Below are 20,780 nucleotides of genomic sequence, written 5' to 3' on the forward strand. Positions count from 1 at the left end.
TGAGTATCAAGCATTAAAATCCCATTTGACGAAATAATTCTACCTTTAAAAAAATTGGTTATATTGGTCAAAGAATGTTAAATCTGACCCAGGAGAAAAGCTAAATGACTTGTGTTTTACCCTGCATCAACCCAGGAAAAAAGAAAAAAATTAAAGTACTAAAATTTCTGGTTGCATCTTACTATGAAAAGCTCCAAAGATGCATGCCCCTAAAACATTCGTAGCTATCATCTGGTTTTTCGTACAAATTTGTAGTTGGCAACTATGATTACTAAAGTATAAATTCCATTGATTCAAACCCAATGGGTCTCGACTACCATTACTTTGGAGTAAAATGCTGAACAGAATTGGTTTAACATATAAAATAAGAGTGAAACAGTTACCAGGATTTGTATATCACCATATTGGGTGACGTTTGAAACTAAATAATATCTCTAACTGTAAGTATACACGCTGAATACAGATAGCAACATGACCTGCACATAAAAAATTCAAAAATAACAGAAACCAAGAAGTATATTAAAGAAGAAAAACATAAACAAAAGTCAATCTCTATGAATACCAAATTCATTTTGAGCTTGATTCATTTATTCATTAAAGACAAACAGTACGTCTGTAAAGTACTTCATCATCACTCTCATCTTCCTCATCTGACACAATCTCACTCCCTGGTAGCTCCAACTTTCCACCCACACAGAATGTTGGGCCTACACCCTCTGTTTCAATATAATCACCCTGCAATCTTTCTTCGAATCTCTGGTCACTACAGTTGAGGAACCAGTTCAAGGAACACCTGATCCCCCTGCTCTTTAACCTCTGGAACCTGGGTTTAATCCTGGACTCCAAGCTATAAGTAAAATATTCTGGGAATTCCACGAGTTCTTTTATAGGTCTCCCCATCTCAGTCTTAAAAAAGTAATAACTGTTCTTCATTAGCTCAACCCGCAATGCAATTAATTGGGGACATTTGACAACCATCTTGGCCACATCCTCAGAGGGTATCAACCGTCCTAAGAGGAACTCAACAGGTTTCATAATCACATGTTGGTGAAGGCTAACTATCTGTGGCATTTTCTCTATCACTCGTGCAAACCCTTCAGGATCAATCTTGAGCTTCAAATTGAAAAAGTACTGCTGCGAAGACAACTTTGCTTTCAGAGGCAGGCCAAGAATTTGGGGGAATTGAGCAATAACCGAAGCAAGTGCTTCCCTCCTAATCCCAAAACTAAGCAAACATTCCACATTTGGTTTAACAGTCTCTTCAAGATCACACCCAAGTAGATAAGCCCGCTTCTCCAACATCCTAGCCAAAATCTTCTTCGGCAAACCCAAAGACACCAAATAATCTACAAGTGGTTTAATCATAGTCCCAACTCTCATCCCCAAAAGATAAGGATATTGCGTGACCATCGGACCGATATCTCTAGGACTAACGCCAATACTAACTAAATACGCAACCGAAGTGCTCATGGTCCCCTCGAGCTTAAACCCGAGAAGCTCAGGATATTTCTGCAACACATACCCAATATCCAGCTTCTCCACATCAAGCCCACGAAGGAACTTGACAACCGGCGCGAGCTCAACAACCACGCTTGCGTGCAACACTTGCGGGTAATTCTTAACAAACTCTCCTAATTTCGACCTCTGAATCCCAATTTTCTCCAAGTAACCCAACACAGGGATAATGTTCTTGCGCACACTACATCCTAGCATCAACGGGTACTCATTAATATCATCAATGGTCAAGCCTAGCTTCTGTAGGAACTCGACGCGCTCCCTCATGACCTCGACGGTCGAGGGAAGCTCGAGGTTTTCCAGTTCGTCAGGAACTATGCCTAAAGTCTTCAAGTAATCGCAAATGATTACACGGGAAACGAGCTTTTCCTTTCGGCCCTGGACCACACCCCAGGTGACAGAAGGCATTTCGTACTCGGGGAATTTGGAGGAGGATTGGGTCGAAAACGAGACAAACTGTAAAACCCTTGAAGGGTTTAGGGTTTGGAGCTTTGAGGGACATGGGTTTTGGTGGGGTCGGGCTGGTGTTGGGGTTTGAGCGAGTTTGTGAGGGATTTGTGCTGGGTTTGGGAAGGCTTTGATGGGTTTTGTTCTTCTGAGGAGTGAGGTCATTGCAAGAACAGCTTGGTGTGTGTGTGTATGATCGGTGTCAAGCAAACTGAAAACTGAAGAAATGGGAAATAGATTTTGTGTATTCAAATTGAAGGGAATGTTTTGCTTGCCTGAGTCAGAAGGAAAGAAGAGCGCTGTTGAGCTCTGTGGAGACTGGAGAGGATTGTGCGAGTTGCGAGTGCGAAGGAGAGAGCGGGAGAGGGCGGTGGCGATAGAGGAAGAAGCACCTTTGGGTTGTGTGACTTGTGTCTAGCAATTTCTTCTACTACTTTTTTTTTTTTTTTTTGAAATAATTTATTTGCCTTTTTTTTTTTTTTTTTTGAAAGAGAGTTATAGGGTTTTCATTAATGTTTATTTGCCTTTTTTTTTTTTTTTTTTGAAAGAGAGTTATAGGGTTTTCATTAATGACTCATAAAAAATCACCAAGAATGTGTACATAATTCAACCACCGTATAGGTGTACACACATCATGAGTCCACAACCAGTTGCTAACAACAAAACCTAGCCAACAGAAAGGTGTCCCTACAACAGCATAAGCAACTTTTACTTGAACTGGGAGAAGGCCACACGATCTGGGCAGAAAACCAATGACTAGGTTGATCGAGCGCAGAGCAAACTGGGGAAGAAAACTCTCAGACCATCATAGGCAGTTGCTACGAAGAAACCCAAGCCAAACAGAAGGGTGCCTCTGCAGAAGCACTCACGATGAATTCTATATATTTATTTATTTCTTTCAATTTTAAACAAAATTCACAAAAACTCATTTAACAAGCTCTTTATAAAGGTTAAACTTAACATTTGTTATTAGTAACAAAGTTAAACTTTGTTTTTTTATAAGGAATTTTATTCTGAGGTTTATTTTTTCACCATATATATAGCCAGTTATTGGATCATGATACTATGCTATAATTACACCTCTTGTGTCCTTTGCATTTGTGTTCATAACCTCCAAAAAAAAATTCTTTTTTTTTTTTTTTTAAATAAAGTGATAATATATGATTAGTATTATATATATATATATATATATATATATATATATATATATATATATATATATATATATATATATATATATATATATATATATATATATATATAATCTATCAAGAGTACTTGGATTTATCCGAACCGTAGTGTTCCGATAATCTTAGAGTCGAATACACAATATTTTGTTATTTCTTGCACTTAAAATTCTTTGAAGGTCTATGCAAATTCGTCTATAATGCTTTGTTGTTTTTTCATGGCGTTCATTTATTATGTTGTAAGAACTGAAATGGAGTCGCAGCAGAGAAATATGATAATAGTCAATATTAAGAAGTAAATGATGCTCTATATCTATAGAGAACTTTGATTATAGAAAAGGAAAGAAAAGTAAGTAGGAAGAAATGGCATACCAGTCTGCCACCAAAACGGCCCTAATGCTGCTTTAGTTTTCACTAAAACATTCAGCATCCCAAAGAATAATTTCTCCTCCCCAAAACCCACAGAAACTGCAAGACATACATAGAAATGTCCGTGTTTGTGTGTGAACAAATAGTAGACAATACAACAGAAGACAAACCCGGCTTTGCCAAGTAACATCAATCAGCAAAAGAGTACCAAGAGAATAGAAATATGGACAAAGTGTGTATGAAAAAAATTCAGGTTTTCTTAAATGGTTACAAATGCCCAAACTCTTCCACAGGAAAAGTGAGTTCGATTGCACCCATTACAAAATACAATTACAAAAATAAAGCAAGACCGTGCTCTAAACCTATCATACGACGAAAGGGTTGTACCCTTCCTATTCCTAAACTAACAAAATCAACGCTCCATCACAACCTCATCAAAATTCCAGTCTCTAACAAGATCCCTCCTCACAGCACGGCTTCGGACGAGACGTGGGGTGCCCGGCATACCGTTGTTGCTTGGTATTGTTGGTTGCGGGGTCACTTTCGATGACAATGTGATACAAGAATTTGCCGCTGCGGGTATAAGAGATGACCGCCGGGCTAGGCAGTTGGCAATAGCAGAACATCTTCCATCGTTGTCAGAACTTGAAACAGAGTAACTCCTAAAAGAGTGCGATGGACTTTCCACACTGTGACACGTAAGGCATTTCATACTCATGTTTCAACTCTTGAGCAGTCTCTCCCACTGGAAAAGAAGTCTGCCGCAGCTTATGCCACAATAGAACAAAAGAAACAATCAGATTTCTACTGTCATAGATGAGAAATTTCAATTTACATATTGCAGAAAGAGAATATATATGAGTCTTGCAATTATACTGATGTTCGCATTTTTGGTGTGTAATGGACAGAGCAGATCTTATCCATTATCCAAATGCATAGTAATAAAAGTACCAACAAAATAATTTAGGGTAATATAAATAAAACTGGTCCTCTCTCTCTCAACATAAACTACATTAATAACCAAAAATAGAATTTGAGGTTCAATTGGGCTCCAGAAAGATCAAGAACAGGGCATAATTTCACTACAACCAGTCATCAGAATGCATAATCAATATCATAGAACTTAGGACCAGCAAATTGAATTGTGAAGACCCAAAACTGCATATTTCAGTTTGTTATTTAAATAGAAGTATTATCTTCATGCGCCTTACACAACAACATTCTAAACACATTTGCATAATCTAATATGCACAGTTATTCTTTTTTCTTTTTTCCCCTTTTAAACAAGATTGCATTAATAAAAATAAAAAATTAAAAAAAAGTACAGAAGAAGAGGGTGGGGGACCCCAACAAAGGCCCTGTAACAGTTAGAACAATGCCCTAAAAAAGATATAAAAAAATAAATGGCCAGACCTGTCAAGAAAGGGGCCTTCGGAACCTGCAGTTTTTTAGATAGTCTAGAGGATTGGCTGCCTAGAGTAGAGGTGGGTATCGGTTCGGTCGGTTCAGTTATGGGTGTTTTCGGTTTGGTTGCTGCCAAAGTCGGTTAACTCACATACTTTATTTCGACAACTTTTAATTTCGATATTTTCGGTTAAATCGGATAAGTCGGTGGAATTGGTTAAAAGACGATCAGTTAGGTTGGTTAGTGTTCGGTTTGGCTTAATTGTAATGAAACGACGTCGTTTTGTTTTCAAGAAAACTACAAAGTGACGCCGTCTCTAATGTTTCGTTTTGGCTTGATCGGTTAGGTAGCGGTTCAGTTCGGTTAACCGACAAAAAAACAACTAATCCGATTAACCGAACCAAACCGACTTTGGTATAGATTTTTTATGCCGACTAATCAACCACTGAAACTCGGTAGAAGCGGTAGGCGGTCAATGACAGTTCAGTGGCAGTTGGTAGGCGATATTCAGATATTTTGCCCACTCCTAGCCTAGAGAAACTCCTATTGCGGCGGCGAGAAAACTTGGTAGCCACAACAAGGAAGATTGCACTGAGAACGACTGGACCAAAACCATTAAAGAGAAGCTCCACTTCGATGTCTAAGTGGGGAAGTTTCCAACAATTAAATCCCAGAGGACATTAGATTTGGAATCGACAGTTTTCATAAGCAAAAAGGGGCACCAGCTACAGAGAGACAAAGAAAAAGGAAAACGAGAAGGAAAGAGAGGATATACAAAAGAGCCAAGAAACTGCTGCTTGAAACCAAAAAAAGCAGCGGTGTGTATAGCCATGTGCGGTGGAGGGGAGCAATGGAGGATGATGCAGGAAAGTGATAAGGTGGTACGTGGGCGAAGGTGGAGGCAGATGGGCAGTAGATCTGACTATCAAAGCACAAACAAAAAGATAGAAAAAAAAATAATCAAGAGAGATAGGGAAGGAGAAAGAGAGCAAGGGTGGGGTTTGGAGGGAGGAGGGAGAAGACGAATCTGTTCCCTCCTCCCTTGGTGGCACTCACTAGGGGGAGGAAGGCCTCTCCCTAGGATGAGGAAAAGCTCTTACACGGGGAGAGGAGAGAGAGAAGTGGTCGCATTTTGTCAATATGCACAATTATTCATCCTAGAGTGCATGTGCTCTAAACAAATTCTAGAGCTGCTATTCCGGATATAAAGTAATTGCATATTGTATAAAGACCATAAGGATAATAAGAAGTTATAATCAAATCTCTCTCTCTCTCTCTCTCTCTCTCTCTCTGAATTGCCTAGATAGACAACAGGAAATGCTCTCATCACTAGTTATGGTCTGGTGCTACATCACAGATACACAATACCTCTAAAGTTTTTGATCAACTAATGAACCAAGAATAAAATGAAAATGTGTACAACAATTGGTTGCTGGTAGACTCAATTTCTACATTTGATTTTTCATCCTTTTTCCTTCAAAAGCTTGTCCACAACAATGTTGAAGCACATTATGTACAATTATTTTATAAGATCACAGACTAGGAAGCCAGGGCCCAAAATGGATATTGTGCTACTCAACATGGTAACCTTTGAACAAATAGTAGAGTACGCAATCGACCCGCATGCTAAAACACCTCTCAAGAAAAGGAATCTCTGTATAGATAGTTGTACATTATACATGCATCCCAAGTAGCCCCCCCCCCCCCCCCCCCCCCCCCCAAAAAAAAAAAAAAACAAAAAAACAAAAAAACAAAAAAAGGAAGCAGATTATACAAAGAGCTCTCTTTTCACGCATCACTAAGAAAAGAAAAAGAGGTTTTATATCCCAATTTTTATTTTTATTTTTTAGAGAGAGAGAGAGAGCAAATAATGGCCTAATTGATGCATTTCAGGTTCATTCACAAGGTCAAGACCTAAGTAAAAGCCACTAATGCAAAAGTTCTCATATATTACCTGTTGCTCCATGGTTACAAAGAAACATGGTGGCAATAATAACATCACCATCATTTTTATCTTTATTAGTCCTACTTTAAGCTGTTCAAAATTTTGATGAAAATAATAGATTTTAACCACAGTGATTGCTGATAATGCAGACTGAAACAAGAAATTCAAATTTTATTTTTGGTCATTCTTTTTCATCTAAAACTATCGTTAGTGCTATCCACTACTCACTCACGACTTCTCTGACTTCCAACTGCTCCAACCTTAAGCTAAGATCTGTCTTGGTTGAAAATAAGTATCAAAAGGAACCAAATGCTTTTAAAAGAAGGAATGACCTCTATGTGGAGTACAACATTGATCTGATACTAATAACTGTTGGATGGATGGCAACAATATATGGATAGGCAGGGGAAACCATATCTACAAACAGAATTTACTCCATACTGGCAGTGAACTAACTTCCTGTCAATAACGTACAACCCAAAAGTATATAGTAATGATGTCTCCAAAACTTTCCACGTCTCTATGTAGATCCAATAGAATTTTGCAACTGCATATAGCTCTGAATGAATTTCCTTTACTCTTCCAATGCTAATAGCCTAATAGCAAAATTGAACCCAGTAGTTCAACTACCCAAGTGAAACCATCAAGCCACCTTAGCATAGTGTTCAAATTCAATCATTCAAAAGCAATAGTAATGCACCCCACCCGATCTGTAATAGGTATAGAAGTTCACAATCATTATAAAACCCAAAGCAAAAAAAAGCAATTGGCGTTTCTATAGGAGTACAAAAGCCTCGGTTTATAAAATTTTTTTTGGAAATCTTGGAAGCTAGCTAAATTTTTTTTTCCTTCAAATCAGCTGAACTTTGTTAGATTAATTCTTCAAACTTTGCGGAGTAGAACACAATATGAGTCTCAGTATGAGAATGGGGTTGACACATCCGCTGTTTAACAAACAACCATAAAGAGAAGAGAAGGCATGGTTGATAAAACTTCTGATTTTTACTTCTTTGATATGTGAGGTTGCAAGATGTGCTATGTTTACCTGCACCAGGCGATATGGAAGATGAAACCTGAAAAAATTCACAGTTTAAATGACCCTATGATTTTTTTTTTTGATAAAAAAAAAAAAAAAAAAAAACTTATACACCTGCATTATGTTACTTATGGTGGAAGGAGATGTCATTTAAACAGGTCACATCACATTTGAGCCATCATACACACCTAACATACTAACTGAACACAAGCCATTACCACGAACTCATTTCAATCATTAGCAAACAGGCCCGACGTGATGCATTCAAAGAAAAGTGTTTGCTATCCTTTGCAACAGCTATATGCCATGCTCCTAAAACATGTATGTTTGCCTGAACAAGTACAGTAATTCTCATCCCAATTTAACCGAATGCAATTTATGACCTAATATAGCAAAACTTCATTCACTTGCACGCCCAAAGTTATTGTATATGCGCATCTTAAAGACCCATTGACCCATTAACCCATGCCCAAAGACCCTCACAGCAACAAACAATTATCTTGCTCCCATCACTCTACAAAGTCAAGAAACAGAAACCCATACTGAAATCTTTGGCAATTGAATGAAAATGACATGAACTTCAAATATCACCAAGATTGACAGTTAAAGAAATCAAATATATGAATACCCAGAAAAAAAAAAAAAAAAAACCAATCAAATCACCAAATAAGCGCATGCACGCATAACAAAATCATACCATAGGATCTAGGCAGAGACTAAAATATATGAATTAAAAGAGTTTGCACATGGGTGGCTTGTACTTTGTAATTAAAACATGAAAGAAGTTACCAAGTGCTTGAGAGAGTTAAACATGAACGGACTAATTAAGATCTGAGGAACAAACCTCTTACTCTCCGTCGGTCAATCTGTCTAGTCTATGTGTAGCGTGTACCGTGACGTGATTATAGAGGTTTCGATTTCTGGGAGGCTGGCAATGAAGGATCTAAGAAAGTGGACTTCTTTTTATATGTAGGAGTAGAGCCAGAGGGGGATCAGATTCTGTGGGCATGTACAGAGAAGCCCCTGTGAATGAAATGCGATAAGCTGTGCGTTTAGGTCCCAAATTTTATTTTATTTTTCCCTTTTTTAATTGTTAATTTTTTATTTTTTATTTTTTATTTTTTATTTGTTTTTTGAACAACATTATTGTTGCTTTTGATTGGTAACAAATTCGGGCTTCTAATTATCCTTGTGAATTTTAAGAGTATTAAACATATTTATATCATGACTTCTACCTCCTCATGATTAGAATCTAAAATTACACGTGTAATTTTCAATTCGAATCTAAAATATTTAAAATAGTAAGAGTATTAAACATAATTTCAGTTGAATCTTAAACATAATTTACACATGACATTATTATTTGATCACACATTTCAAAGTTCAGCTCGAAACCGAAACCGAAACCGAAGTCGACTGATAAATGAGCTAGTCTTAAAATCTTAAAACTCTATTCTACTCGGCTCATTTTCAACCGATTAATTTGGCTCTCCTCGAGAAAAATTTCTAATCCATTGGCTTTTGAAGTGCCCCTTCTCCCCATTTATTCTGGTAGATGTTAAAAGACATTTGAGTATTGTTACAAATACTACAAATTGATATGACAATTTTATTATTTGTGATATAATTAAGTAAAAAATTGATTTATTAATTTGTTAATTATTTCATTAATTATGGATTGTTACATTAAGAGTTTATAACTACATAACTTTGTAGTAAAAGTTGTAATTAGGAGTGAAATCGCAATGTATTGATGGATAATGCCCTTATTATCCGTATCCACACTTTGCAGATGACAGATTTTACAGCAATTTAAAAATTAAATAAAAAAAAAATTACACACACATATATATATATATGGGGCTGGCCATTTTGGCCAATGGGGCTATGGTCGATTTGGGGGGCTGAACCCTAACCCTTTTTTTCTTTTCTTTTTCTTTTCTCTTTTTTGGCCCTTGGGGGGGGCCGCCCCCCCCCCCCCCCCCCATTCCCACCATTTTTTTTTCTTTAATTTTTAAATTGTTTTAATTTTTATTATTTTTTAATTGAAAATATGACACGCGGCAATGGTATTATAGGAATATTTCGATAAATGTGATCTTTTTGATACTTTTTATTAATTCAGGGGCCATAGTGCAAGGATTGGTAATTTAGAAGTATACTTAAATATCGATTAATAGTAGTTTAAATGGCTTAAATGTAGTTTTTCCTAAAATTATTATATTTTTATATATATAGGGTAGACAAAGTGCCAAAGATATAATATCTGCCTTCGTTTACCCATATTTCGCTATCCGCCCGCAAATGTGCAATAGTGAATACGGTATCCGTTTGCTCATGGTTAGAGACTAAAAATCTGTCTATATATAACCCATGTGGATGCATGGATAGTGAATACGGAGCAATTTTTAACCGCCAATCTAAACACCCATAGTTGTAATATCTCAAGAATTTTCCATATATTTTCTAGTTGTCTTATTTTAAACGTTGGGCTAGTTTGCATCATATATATTCAGAATTGAAAGTAAACAAGAAATTCTAAAACAAATATCTTTTTTAAAATTTTGAAAAAGAAAAAGGAAACCGGGTCCGGGCACTGAGCCCCGGGTGAAGGACAGTCTCAAAGTACCGGGCCCAAGGTTTTCGATCCATGTCAGTGTCTAGTAGGTCGGTTACCGTAGTAAAATGGAAATCTGAATCCTACCAGAACTCCTTGTCCGGCAGGTTTAGGAAGCAAGAACTCAACGCCTATATATACCCACACTTATATCATAGAGTTTCACGGTTCAAGAAAGTAATTAAACTTATTCCCAAGTGGGTCTCTCTCGCTGGATAGTTTTGTCTCTGAAACCGTACGTGAATTCTTGGTCGATCGTCGAATGATCCATGGCTACTTCTATAGAGGGTGTGTATGTACTGCTACGAAGCAGGGGAGTGCAGCAAGAGCAGGAAGGCAAACCGACGGGCATGCTGGAAGTGCGCTTCGTCGGTAGATTTCTAAAAGTCCGGGAGACCCGCAAAGGCCTCGTAGTGTCTGATGATCGGACAATCCTTTTGAGACCTGCGCTTTCCCTCCACATTCCTACCCAACAGCTCCTACACCCGGCCTCGCACCAAAGCTTCATCTGCGGTGCCGTCTCAACCCTCAACTTCCCGCGTTGTTCGCGTTGCTCTCACGACCACCTGGTGGAGTACATCGGGTCGCGCGCCTCGAACCTGGCCACCGGCCCGAGAGGAGGGTTCGTGGGGTATTCCTTGAGGGTCGAGTTGCAATTCGTGAAAATTGTACAGTTTGCCGGTGCATCAAGAAATGCGGTCGAGAAGTTGATCAAGAAGAATGGCTTTGTTGCGGAGAAGAGCGATCAAGAGCTGGATACTTGCAGTATCTGTTTGGCGGAGCTTTCGTCGGCGGATGGGGCCGAGCTTCTTCGGATGGATTGCTCTCATCTTTATCACCAGCGTTGTCTTCTTACCTGGTTGGAGAAGCAGAGTACTTGTCCACTCTGCCGTCGCGAAGTGGAGGAAGAATATGTTATATGTTAATGCTTCTAATTTCCGATTATTTCTTGAAATTATTTTTATTTTTTATTTTTTATTTTTATTTTTATTTTTTTTTTGTACTTCTTTAAAAATTTAAGGAGGCTAATATGAAAAGGGTCACCCCTTTTTTTTATATTTTCAGTTTAATTTCTTTTGTTTTTTTGGTTAATTTTTTAATGGACATAAATTTCCTATAAGTCGGTTTGTAAAAAAATTCATACAACCTACATATAAAATTGACATGTGTCTCTTAGCACGTGAAAAGTACATGTTATTTAAATAGCATGTGCTTCTAACATACTTTTTTAATAGCATTAATAAAAAAAATGTATTGTTCCCAAATGGTAGCTGAATCGGGTGGGACCACGCCTTATGAAGCGGTGGTCATTAGTTCGAATTTCTTTTCCCTTCTTGTGTGGACATGTCAAAAAATAATATATATATATATATATATATATATATATATATATATATATATATATATATATATATATATATATATATATATATATATATATATACTTCTTACATGTTTAAATTACACATATCCTTTTTATATGTGGACTGTAAGAAATTTCCTACAAACTTCTGTCATTTTTTAATAAAATAAAAAATAAAAATCAAATGATTATCTTTTAATAACTTTAAAGGTATTTTGGAAATAAAATGTAAAAAATATCTAATTTGACACGGAATAGGCTCCTATGTCGTTTTTTAAAGTTTGAACATATAAACAAAAATGTGGTACGGTGGTAGTTGAGAGGCTAATATATATATATATATATTTTTTTTTTTCGTTTTATTTCATTTTATTTGCTTTTGGAGGAATTTATTTCTCTCAAAAGAACTAGCAGCCACACAGATCGACACTGCTTAAGAAAATCGAGTTTAGTTATCTACGATTGAAGTGGTTTTATTAAAATATTAGTTAAATAATTAAAATTATCTTTCTTATAAGGTTAATTTTTTGTTTTTTTTTTTTTTATAATTAATAATTTAACATGATATAACAGTCGAGATCTTGAATTTGATTGATCATACACATGAAGTATTAAAATATTAGTTAAATAATTAAATCCATCAATTCCTACGAGTAAACTTCTCCAAAAAGTTCAATAATCAAACCGACCAATGAAGTAAACTGCTTAATGATCTTTGGGTGATGAATGACAGGTTAACGGCCGGGATCAAATCTTCTGATATGTGTGAATTAATTATATACATTATTTATACAAACAAACTTACTAAATTAAGTAGATTGCAAAAGTATTTGATTTCATTTTTCTAAACAAAGTGCATATTTATCCAAGCTAGGAGACTTTGATTAATATGATCTAACCAAATAATCCAATAATCATTTAGGTTAATGTGAAATATATCACGTTAGCTAATTAAGTCATTTTCTTGCTTAGTCGCACGCATGTAAAAAAACTCTAATTTTGAGAAGAGAAATCAAGACTAATTATAAGGCCACAAAGATAAATTTTCCAATTTTTGGTTTGACAAAATGATTAATTAGATTAATTATAAGGCCACAAAGATAAAGTAAAGATCGTTTTACGGAATAAAATCAATCTCCAATCATTAATATAATTTTGTGAATCTCCGAAAAAATATATAAAACGTTAAAATGAAGAAATTCATAATAAATTAATAAATTAAAGACATGGAAGAAGAGAAAAAGAGAGACACGATCCCTTCCTTTCTTTTTCTTTTTTTTTTTTTTTTACATGTCTACCAAGAGGGGAAGGGAGATTCGAACTAGTGACTTCCGCTTCATGAGGCGTGGTCCCCAGCTAATTGAACTACCCCTTAAGGGCTATTGAGACGCAATCCATTGAGATAGTTGAAAAGCTCTATAAACTATATTTTTATTTTATAACGTTAAGATGACTGTTTTAATCAATTTTTAAATTAGTCTTGGTTAAAAAAAGTATATTAAAAAATTAACCAAAAAAAAAAAGAAATTAAAATTGAAAATATAAAAAAAAGGTGACTCTTTTCATATATGCCTCCTCAAATTTTTAAAGAAGTACAACAACTTTATTAAAGTAAGAAAAAAAAAAACTAAAATTCATGAAATAATAGGAAATTAGAAGCATGAACATATTCTTCCTCCACTTCGCGACGGCGGAGTGGACAAGTACTCTGCTTCTCCAACCAGGTAAGAAGACAACGCTGGTGATAAAGATGAGAGCAATCCATCCGAAGAAGCTCGGCCCCATCCGCCGACGAAAGCTCCGCCAAACAGATACTGCAAGTATCCAGCTCTTGATCGCTCTTCTCCGCAACAAAGCCATTCTTCTCGATCAACTTCTCGACCGCATTTCTGGATGCACCGGCAAACTGTACAATTTTCACTAATTGCAACTCGACCCTCAAGGAATACCCTACGAACCCTCCTCTCGGGCCGGCGGCCAGGTTCGAGGCGCGCGACGTGATGCCCTTCACCAGGTGGTCTTGAGAGCAACACGAAAACCGCGGGAGGTTGAGGGTTGAGACGGCACCGCAGATGAGGCTTTGGTGCGAGGCTGGGTCTAGGAGCTGTTGGGTAGGAATGTGGAGGGAAAGCACAGGTCTCAAAAGGATTGTCCGATCCTCAGACACCACGAGGCCGTTGGGTGTCTCCCGGACTTTTAGAAATCTACCGACGAAGCGCACTTCCAGCATGCCCGTCGGCTTGGCTTCCTGCTCTTGCTGCACTCCCCTGCTTCGTAGCAGTACATACACACCCTCTATAGAAGTAGCCATGGATCATTCGACGATCGACCAAGAATTCACGTACGGTTTTAGAGACAAAACTATATATCCGGCGAGAGAGACCCACTTGGGAATAAGTTTAATTACTTTCTTGAACCGTGAAACTCTATGATATAAGTGTGGGTATATATAGGCGTTGAGTTCCTGCTTCCTAAACCTGCCGGACAAGGAGTTCTGGTAGGATTCAGATTTCCATTTTACTACGGTAACCGACCTACTAGACACTGACATGGATCGAAAACCTTGGGTCCGGTACTTTGAGATTGTCCTTCACCCGGGGATCAGTGCCCGGACCCGGTTTTTTTTTTTTTTCAATTTTTTTTAAAAAAAGATATTTGTTTTAGAATTTCTTGTTTACTTTCAAATTCTGAATATATATGATGCAAACTAGCCCAACGTTTAAAATAAGACAACTATAAAATATATGGAAAATTCTTGGAAAATTACAACTATGGGTGTTTAGATGGGCGGTTAAAAATTGCTCCGCATTCGTTACCCGCCCATTTGCATCGGTTATAGGCAGATTTTTAGTCTCTAACCCCGAGCTGGCAGATGCCATATCCACTATTTGCACATTTGCTGGTAGATAGCGAAATATGGGTAAACGAATGCATATATTATATGCCTTAGGCACTTTGTCTAAAAAAAATAATTAAGCTTACCCTTGTCTAAGAAAAAAAGCTTGGCCCTCGGCCCTATTATAATAAAATTCATTTTATACCAAAACCTTGAACACCCCAAATTTACTATGAGCAACAAGCCAAATCTGTTATTACAAAAAAGAAAAAAAAAATTAGGCTATAAATTTGTTTAAAAAAATAAACAAAATTTATCTGAAGGTTATAAATTGTAATTTAATAATTATTTTTGTTATTTATTTGATGGAAAAGTTGATGGTGGTCTTAATTTAGAATGAGTATAATCTCAAATCTCAGATCTTATTTTAGAATGAAATAAGAAAAAAAGAAAGAAAACCCTAGCATATTTAACTGCCCTTATGGCCGTATACCCCCTATAGCCTAAATTCAGATCATTTTCTAGTTCATGAGAGGAGTTTGTTCCCTGTATTTGAGTAACATTTTTATCCAAAAAAAAATGAAATGATAAAAATGCCTCTCAAATATTATGAACCGGCTCATTTCCAGTTGAAATGAACCGGAGAGGATCCGATTCCATATAGCCTCCATTCTCTCACTTTTTATAAAAAAAATAATTCAAGAGAAAAAACACCAAAAGCCTCACTAATATTCGGTCACCCCCTAGTTTTCTTGAAAATAATAATAATAAAAATTATATTTTTACTTCAAAAAAAAGAAAAGAAAAGAAAAATTATTATATTTTTCTTCAAGTTCTCTACCACACGGTCAAAGGAGATTCAAACTACAAGCTTCTCTTCAAGCGTTCGCACTCGTAGGCTCGTAGCTGTAAAATGGAATGGGGCCTCACAATCTCATTTTAACTTAATTTTCATGGGCCCGAACAAGTAGCCCAAGGGAATAAGAAGCGGCTGGAATGAAAGTTTGGCCCAACTGGAGCTCCCACTAGCCCAAGCCGGCCCACACACGGCCCCAAGGGTATCATTGTGTCTCATTCCTAGAATTGCATTTAAGGTCACATTTATCATCCTATGGCTTGTGAGTTTTGTTTTTAATTTGTTTGATTAACACGTCAGCATTATAAAATAATTATAAAATAAAAATATAATTTATAGAGCTATTCGACTATTTCAACGGAAGCCTGGGCCTGTTCGGTAATTCCGACAGAAGTCCTTTTCCGGTCAGGAACAGGAGATAAGAAGTCGGCGGGGTATATCTATATATATATATAAACACATTACTACATAGTGATCCAAGAAAGTGAAGCGAATTAGCCAAGTGGGTGTCTTTCTCTCTGAATTTGTGAATCTTTGGTCATCGAATAATCAATGGCTTCAGCTACGACCAGAGATTTCTCTCGACACATGCAAGGAAGGCAAGTGCGCCAAGCCGCCGCCCAACCTACGGGCGCGCTCGAAGTTCGACCAGAGATTTCTCTGCCTTCTCTCCATGTTCCTGCCCATTGGCTCCGAGACCCGGCCTTTTACCAACGCTGCCTTTTCGACGCGGCCGCCCGCTTCAGTCTCGGGCCTGTGAACCACAATCTGGCCCAGCGCTTGGGGTCGCGCGCGTTGCCGATGGACTATTCCGTGGTGGCCGACTTGGAATACCTCCAAGCACTTGCAGAGATTGACGGAAGAGTCGGTCCTGGTCTTGAATATTCTAATCTGGATTCTGTTTTAGTTTTGGACGGTGTGGATTTGGCGGCACCGAAGGGCGGTACTGGTGTATCAAGAAGTGCGATTAGGAAGTTGATCAAGAAGGGTGGCTTTGTTGCGGAGAAGAGCGATCAAGAACTGGGTACTTGCAGTGTCTGTTTGGAGGAGCTTTCGTCGCCGGATAGGGGAGCGGAGCTTCTTCGGATGGATTGCTCGCATCTTTATCACCGGCGTTGTATTCTTCCCTGGTTGGAGAAGCGGAATTCTTGTCCCACCTGCCGGCGCGAAGTGGGTCGATGATGATCTTCCTACTCCATCTTTTTTGTGTTCCTTTTTCCTCGTACTTATAATTTTTTATTTTACTTTAATTGTAATACATTCATGATTCAACGATATCAATCGTTTTTGTTATGTGATTAATTCAGATTTTTATTTTTTATTTTTTATTTTTATTTTTTTTGGGTAATGCATGCCATTTAAGAGCTTTATATGGTTCGACACAAAAGTTTTTTTGTTGTATTCACATGGAACCAGAAATTAATTTTTATCCAAGGGCCATATTAAGATAGGGGCTAAATCATAAATAAAAAATATAAAAAATTAAAGATTAAATTAATATATAAAAATAAAAATTAGTATCCATTCAATATTAACAAAATTAAAAAAAAAATTTATTTCAAATATACTTTAATTTTCAACTCAAACACCAATCAAAATGAAACACGACGTTCTACCGTAGCTGTGCCTTTTTGAATTCTATGTTGTTGCGTCAAAAACTATTTTACGTTGCTCACGCCTAACCCTTTTTTTTTTTTTTTTGGTATTTTTAATAACAGATTTGGCTTGTTGCTCATAGTAAATTTGAGATGTTTAAAATGAATTTTATTATAATAAAGGCCAAGGGCCAAGCTTTTTTTCTTAGACAAGGGTAAGCTTAATTATTTTGCCCAAATAAATTGTGTTTTGAAAAGAATTTTATAGTTTATTCTGAAAAACGTGTTAGTATAGTGTCACATATGAAAATCCGTTTGAATAACTTGTATTTGAAAAAAAAAAAAAAAAAAAAAAAAGGGAAAAACGTCACTTAAAGGTACTGAGCTTTTACCATTTTTGAAAGAAGGTATTTGAATTTCAAAACGTTTCAATTTAGGGTATCAATTTTTCAGAAAGTCTCAATCAAAAGGTCATCGTTAGATTTTTTCTGTTAAATCCTATTAAAATTCTCAAAATACTTATGTGTTTATTTTTTAAAAAAAAATTATAAAATTTTTCAAAGATTCAGGCATAGGTATTTTTACAAATTCCGTTAAATTTTAATCAACACCTAAATCTTAGCAAAAAAATTTTCTTCTTTTTTTTTTGAAAAAATGTTGAGATATTTTAAAATTTTTGAAAGGATTTAATGAAAAAACCCTAATTGAGATGTTTTGAAGTTCAGGAACATTCTTTAAAAAAAAAAAAAAAAAATGTTTGATAGTTCGGTATTTAAAAGGTTTACCTATATCTTTACCTTATTAAAACTCTAATTTTGGGCCGTCAAAATAAGATGATGAAGATATCTTGTCCAATTTCAGTTGTTTATGGTTGCTTTCCGAAATAAAACCAATTTGTTCAAACTCTTCTCTTATTTTCCTAATTATTGAAGAAATTTTTTTCTTCCAAACATCTGGACGTTTATGGTTTCACCTATCCGTCAGCTCTAGAAATCGACAGAAAACTCATTACATCGTCAACAGACACTACTAAAGTGAAGAAGAGAAGCTCCATATTTAGTAAAGATATACTCGCTTATTATGATACGGGTAATGGGTATGGTTTAGTATCTTTGTTTAGAGATTATAGAAGCGACAGGCTATGTAATACGCAGTGTCGCAGGATTTGCATGTACCCATTTCTAAAGCAAGCTCAAGGTCCTCACAGAACTTCGCTGTCCTATTACTCTAACCTGATAGATCACTGTTTATCACTAAAGTCTTTAAATTTTGCCAAAGCCATTCACGCCCAGTTGATAAAAGTGGGATTTGATAGCCATACTTTTCTGGGTAATCGCTGTCTCGACCTGTACTCTCAGTTTGGCACCGTTAATGATGCCTTGAAAGTGTTTGATGGCATTTCCGACAGGAATTGTATATCTTGGAATGTTTGCTTGAAAGCGGTGTTCGGACACGGCCAAGTTGAAAGGGCAGGTCGTTTGTTTGATGAAATGCCTGTGAGAGATGTTGTTACTTGGAACACGATGATTTCAGGTTATTTTTCGTGTGGCTTTGTTGATTATGCGTTAAAAACTTTCATAGAAATGCAAAATGCTGGTGTGAGACCAAGTGGGTTCACCTTGTCGATTCTGTTGTCGCCTGTGTCGTGTGCTCGTCATGGTAAGCAGATTCATGGCTTTATGATTCGACATGGTCTGAATTTATCTAATCTGGTGCTTGGTAATTCATTAATTGATATGTATGGGAAGCTTGGTCTTGTCGATTATGCGTTTGGTGTGTTTTTGACCATGGAGAAGGTGGATATAATCTCCTGGAATTCCTTGATTTTAGTTTGTCATAGGTCTGGGTACAGAGAATTGGCACTAGATCAATTCTGTTTAATGAGAACCACAGAGCATTCTCCCGATCAGTTTACTGTATCGACAGTCATCAGTGTCTGTTCAGACTTGCACGATTTGGAAAAGGGTAAGCAGGTTTTCGCTTTCTGCATCAAGGTGGGATTTAATTCTAATAGCATTGTATCAAGTGCTGTTATTGATATGTTTTCTAAATGCAACAGATTGGAGGATTCAGTCCAGCTTTTTGAAGAACTAGGTCAATGGGATTCAGCACTTAGCAATTCTATGATTCCAAGCTATGCAGCACATGGCTTTGTGGAGGATGCTTTGCAACTCTTTGTGCTGACCTTGAGGGAGAACCTCATGCCAACTGAGTTCACACTAAGCAGTGTTCTAAGTGCTGTTTCCACTTTCCACCCACCAGAACAGGGTAGTCAAATTCATTCTTTGGTTATTAAAGTGGGTTTCGAGTCAGATTCAGTTGTTGCTAATTCACTCGTGGAAATGTATGCTAAAGTTGGGTTAATTAATTTTTCCATGAAAATCTTTACTGATATGGGTGTACGAGATTTGATATCTTGGAACACAATAATTTGGGGTTTGACTAACAATGGTAGAGTGTATGAGACCCTGGACATATTTAAGGAACTAATTCAGGAAGGTCCACCACCTGATCGAATAACTCTGGCTGGAGTGCTATTGGCTTGCAAGTATGGGAGTTTTGTTGATGATGGAATGATTATTTTTTCGTCAATGGAGAAGGAATATGGAGTTCTACCTGGGGATGAGCATTATGCTTGTGTAGTGGAGTTGTTTAGTCAAGCTGGTAAGTTAAAAGAAGCAATGGATATTATACATGCAATGCCTAATGAACCTAGTTGCATTATGTGGGGATCAATTCTTTGTGCTAGTCTGATTCATGGAGACTTGAAACTCACTGAAAGAGTTGCAGAGAGGATGATGGAGTTGGAACCGCAGTCGTCTCTACCTTATTTGGTATTGGCTCGGGCATATGAGATGAGGGGCAGATGGGAGAGTATTGTTCGGGTAAGAAAGTCCATAGAACATAAAGTTGTCAAGAAGGTCACTGGATGCAGTTGGATTTGGATAAAAAACCACGTACATATGTTTAAGACAAACCAATTACAACATCATGGAGGGAGAGAAATTTATTTGGTGCTGAGATTGTTGATTTGGGAGATAGAGGATAAAGGTTATTTCTGACAACGGTATGAGAAAGCGGGTGCTGAAGGGGAGGAAGAGTGAATGGGGCAGGACAACAAGAGTTCTTCATGTAACATGTTCGCATTAACTGATACAGCTATTGATATATTTCTTTTTGAGTTTATTTAAAAAACTAGGTATACTTTGTGCTTATTAATTTCAAACACAAAAGTTCATGAGGGTAAACTTCTTTTATCTCATAAAATTTGGGTAATGCTTCATTTGCTTATTTATGGTTCGTTTGAGAGATGACAAGTGTTTTCATCTTCTGGCATCCTTTATCTGTATATTTAGTTTAGTCCTCTTTGAGATAGGTTTCCTCCCCATTTCAAACTCAAAAGAATTTGGAAACAGCACATCACCATTTTTCTTACAGCAACCCAAGTAGTTTCTTTTGTGATCCTAATCCCTATGGTTTCTCATGGACACTTTGGGAGTTTTAGTATGATTTCATTTTGGCTTTGTAGACTACTCTATCTTGTAAGAATATCACCAAATTAATCCGCCAAGGCTTAGCAAAATAATAGAAATATTCAAGGACGGAATG

At 36.8% G+C, this 20,780-nt stretch overlaps 4 protein-coding genes across 5 annotated transcripts; 2 read left to right on the forward strand and 2 right to left on the reverse strand.

Moving 5' to 3' along the window:
- Positions 1–498: 498 nt before the first annotated feature.
- On the reverse strand, positions 499–2,373 carry LOC133865291 (transcription termination factor MTERF4, chloroplastic). The gene has a single exon (XM_062301672.1). It carries the CDS (start codon positions 2,125–2,127, stop codon positions 595–597), a length of 1,533 nt encoding a protein of 510 aa, XP_062157656.1. The 5' UTR covers positions 2,128–2,373; the 3' UTR covers positions 499–594.
- Positions 2,374–3,757: 1,384 nt separating this feature from the next.
- LOC133867420 (uncharacterized) lies at positions 3,758–8,923 on the reverse strand. Of its 2 annotated transcripts, none has more exons than XM_062304183.1 (2): positions 8,749–8,923; positions 3,758–4,276 (listed from the first exon to the last, which is right to left on the reverse strand). In XM_062304183.1, the coding sequence occupies exon 2, from the start codon at positions 4,234–4,236 to the stop codon at positions 3,931–3,933; it is 306 nt and encodes a 101-aa protein (XP_062160167.1). In that variant the 5' UTR covers positions 4,237–4,276; positions 8,749–8,923; the 3' UTR covers positions 3,758–3,930. The 2 variants fall into 2 exon arrangements, with proteins under 2 accessions (XP_062160167.1, XP_062160166.1); XM_062304182.1 differs by having other exon boundaries at positions 3,758–4,285; positions 8,749–8,921.
- A 7,205-nt stretch (positions 8,924–16,128) lies between these two features.
- Positions 16,129–16,758, forward strand: LOC133866089 (probable E3 ubiquitin-protein ligase ZFP1). Its single transcript, XM_062302648.1, has one exon. It carries the CDS (start codon positions 16,129–16,131, stop codon positions 16,756–16,758), a length of 630 nt encoding a protein of 209 aa, XP_062158632.1.
- A 1,250-nt stretch (positions 16,759–18,008) lies between these two features.
- LOC133866599 (pentatricopeptide repeat-containing protein At1g43980, mitochondrial) lies at positions 18,009–20,462 on the forward strand. Its single transcript, XM_062303174.1, has one exon. The coding sequence runs from the start codon at positions 18,341–18,343 to the stop codon at positions 20,231–20,233; it is 1,893 nt and encodes a 630-aa protein (XP_062159158.1). The 5' UTR covers positions 18,009–18,340; the 3' UTR covers positions 20,234–20,462.
- Positions 20,463–20,780: the final 318 nt, after the last annotated feature.

The sequence above is a fragment of the Alnus glutinosa genome, chromosome 4 (genome assembly GCF_958979055.1).
Source record: "Alnus glutinosa chromosome 4, dhAlnGlut1.1, whole genome shotgun sequence".
NCBI lineage: Eukaryota > Viridiplantae > Streptophyta > Magnoliopsida > Fagales > Betulaceae > Alnus > Alnus glutinosa.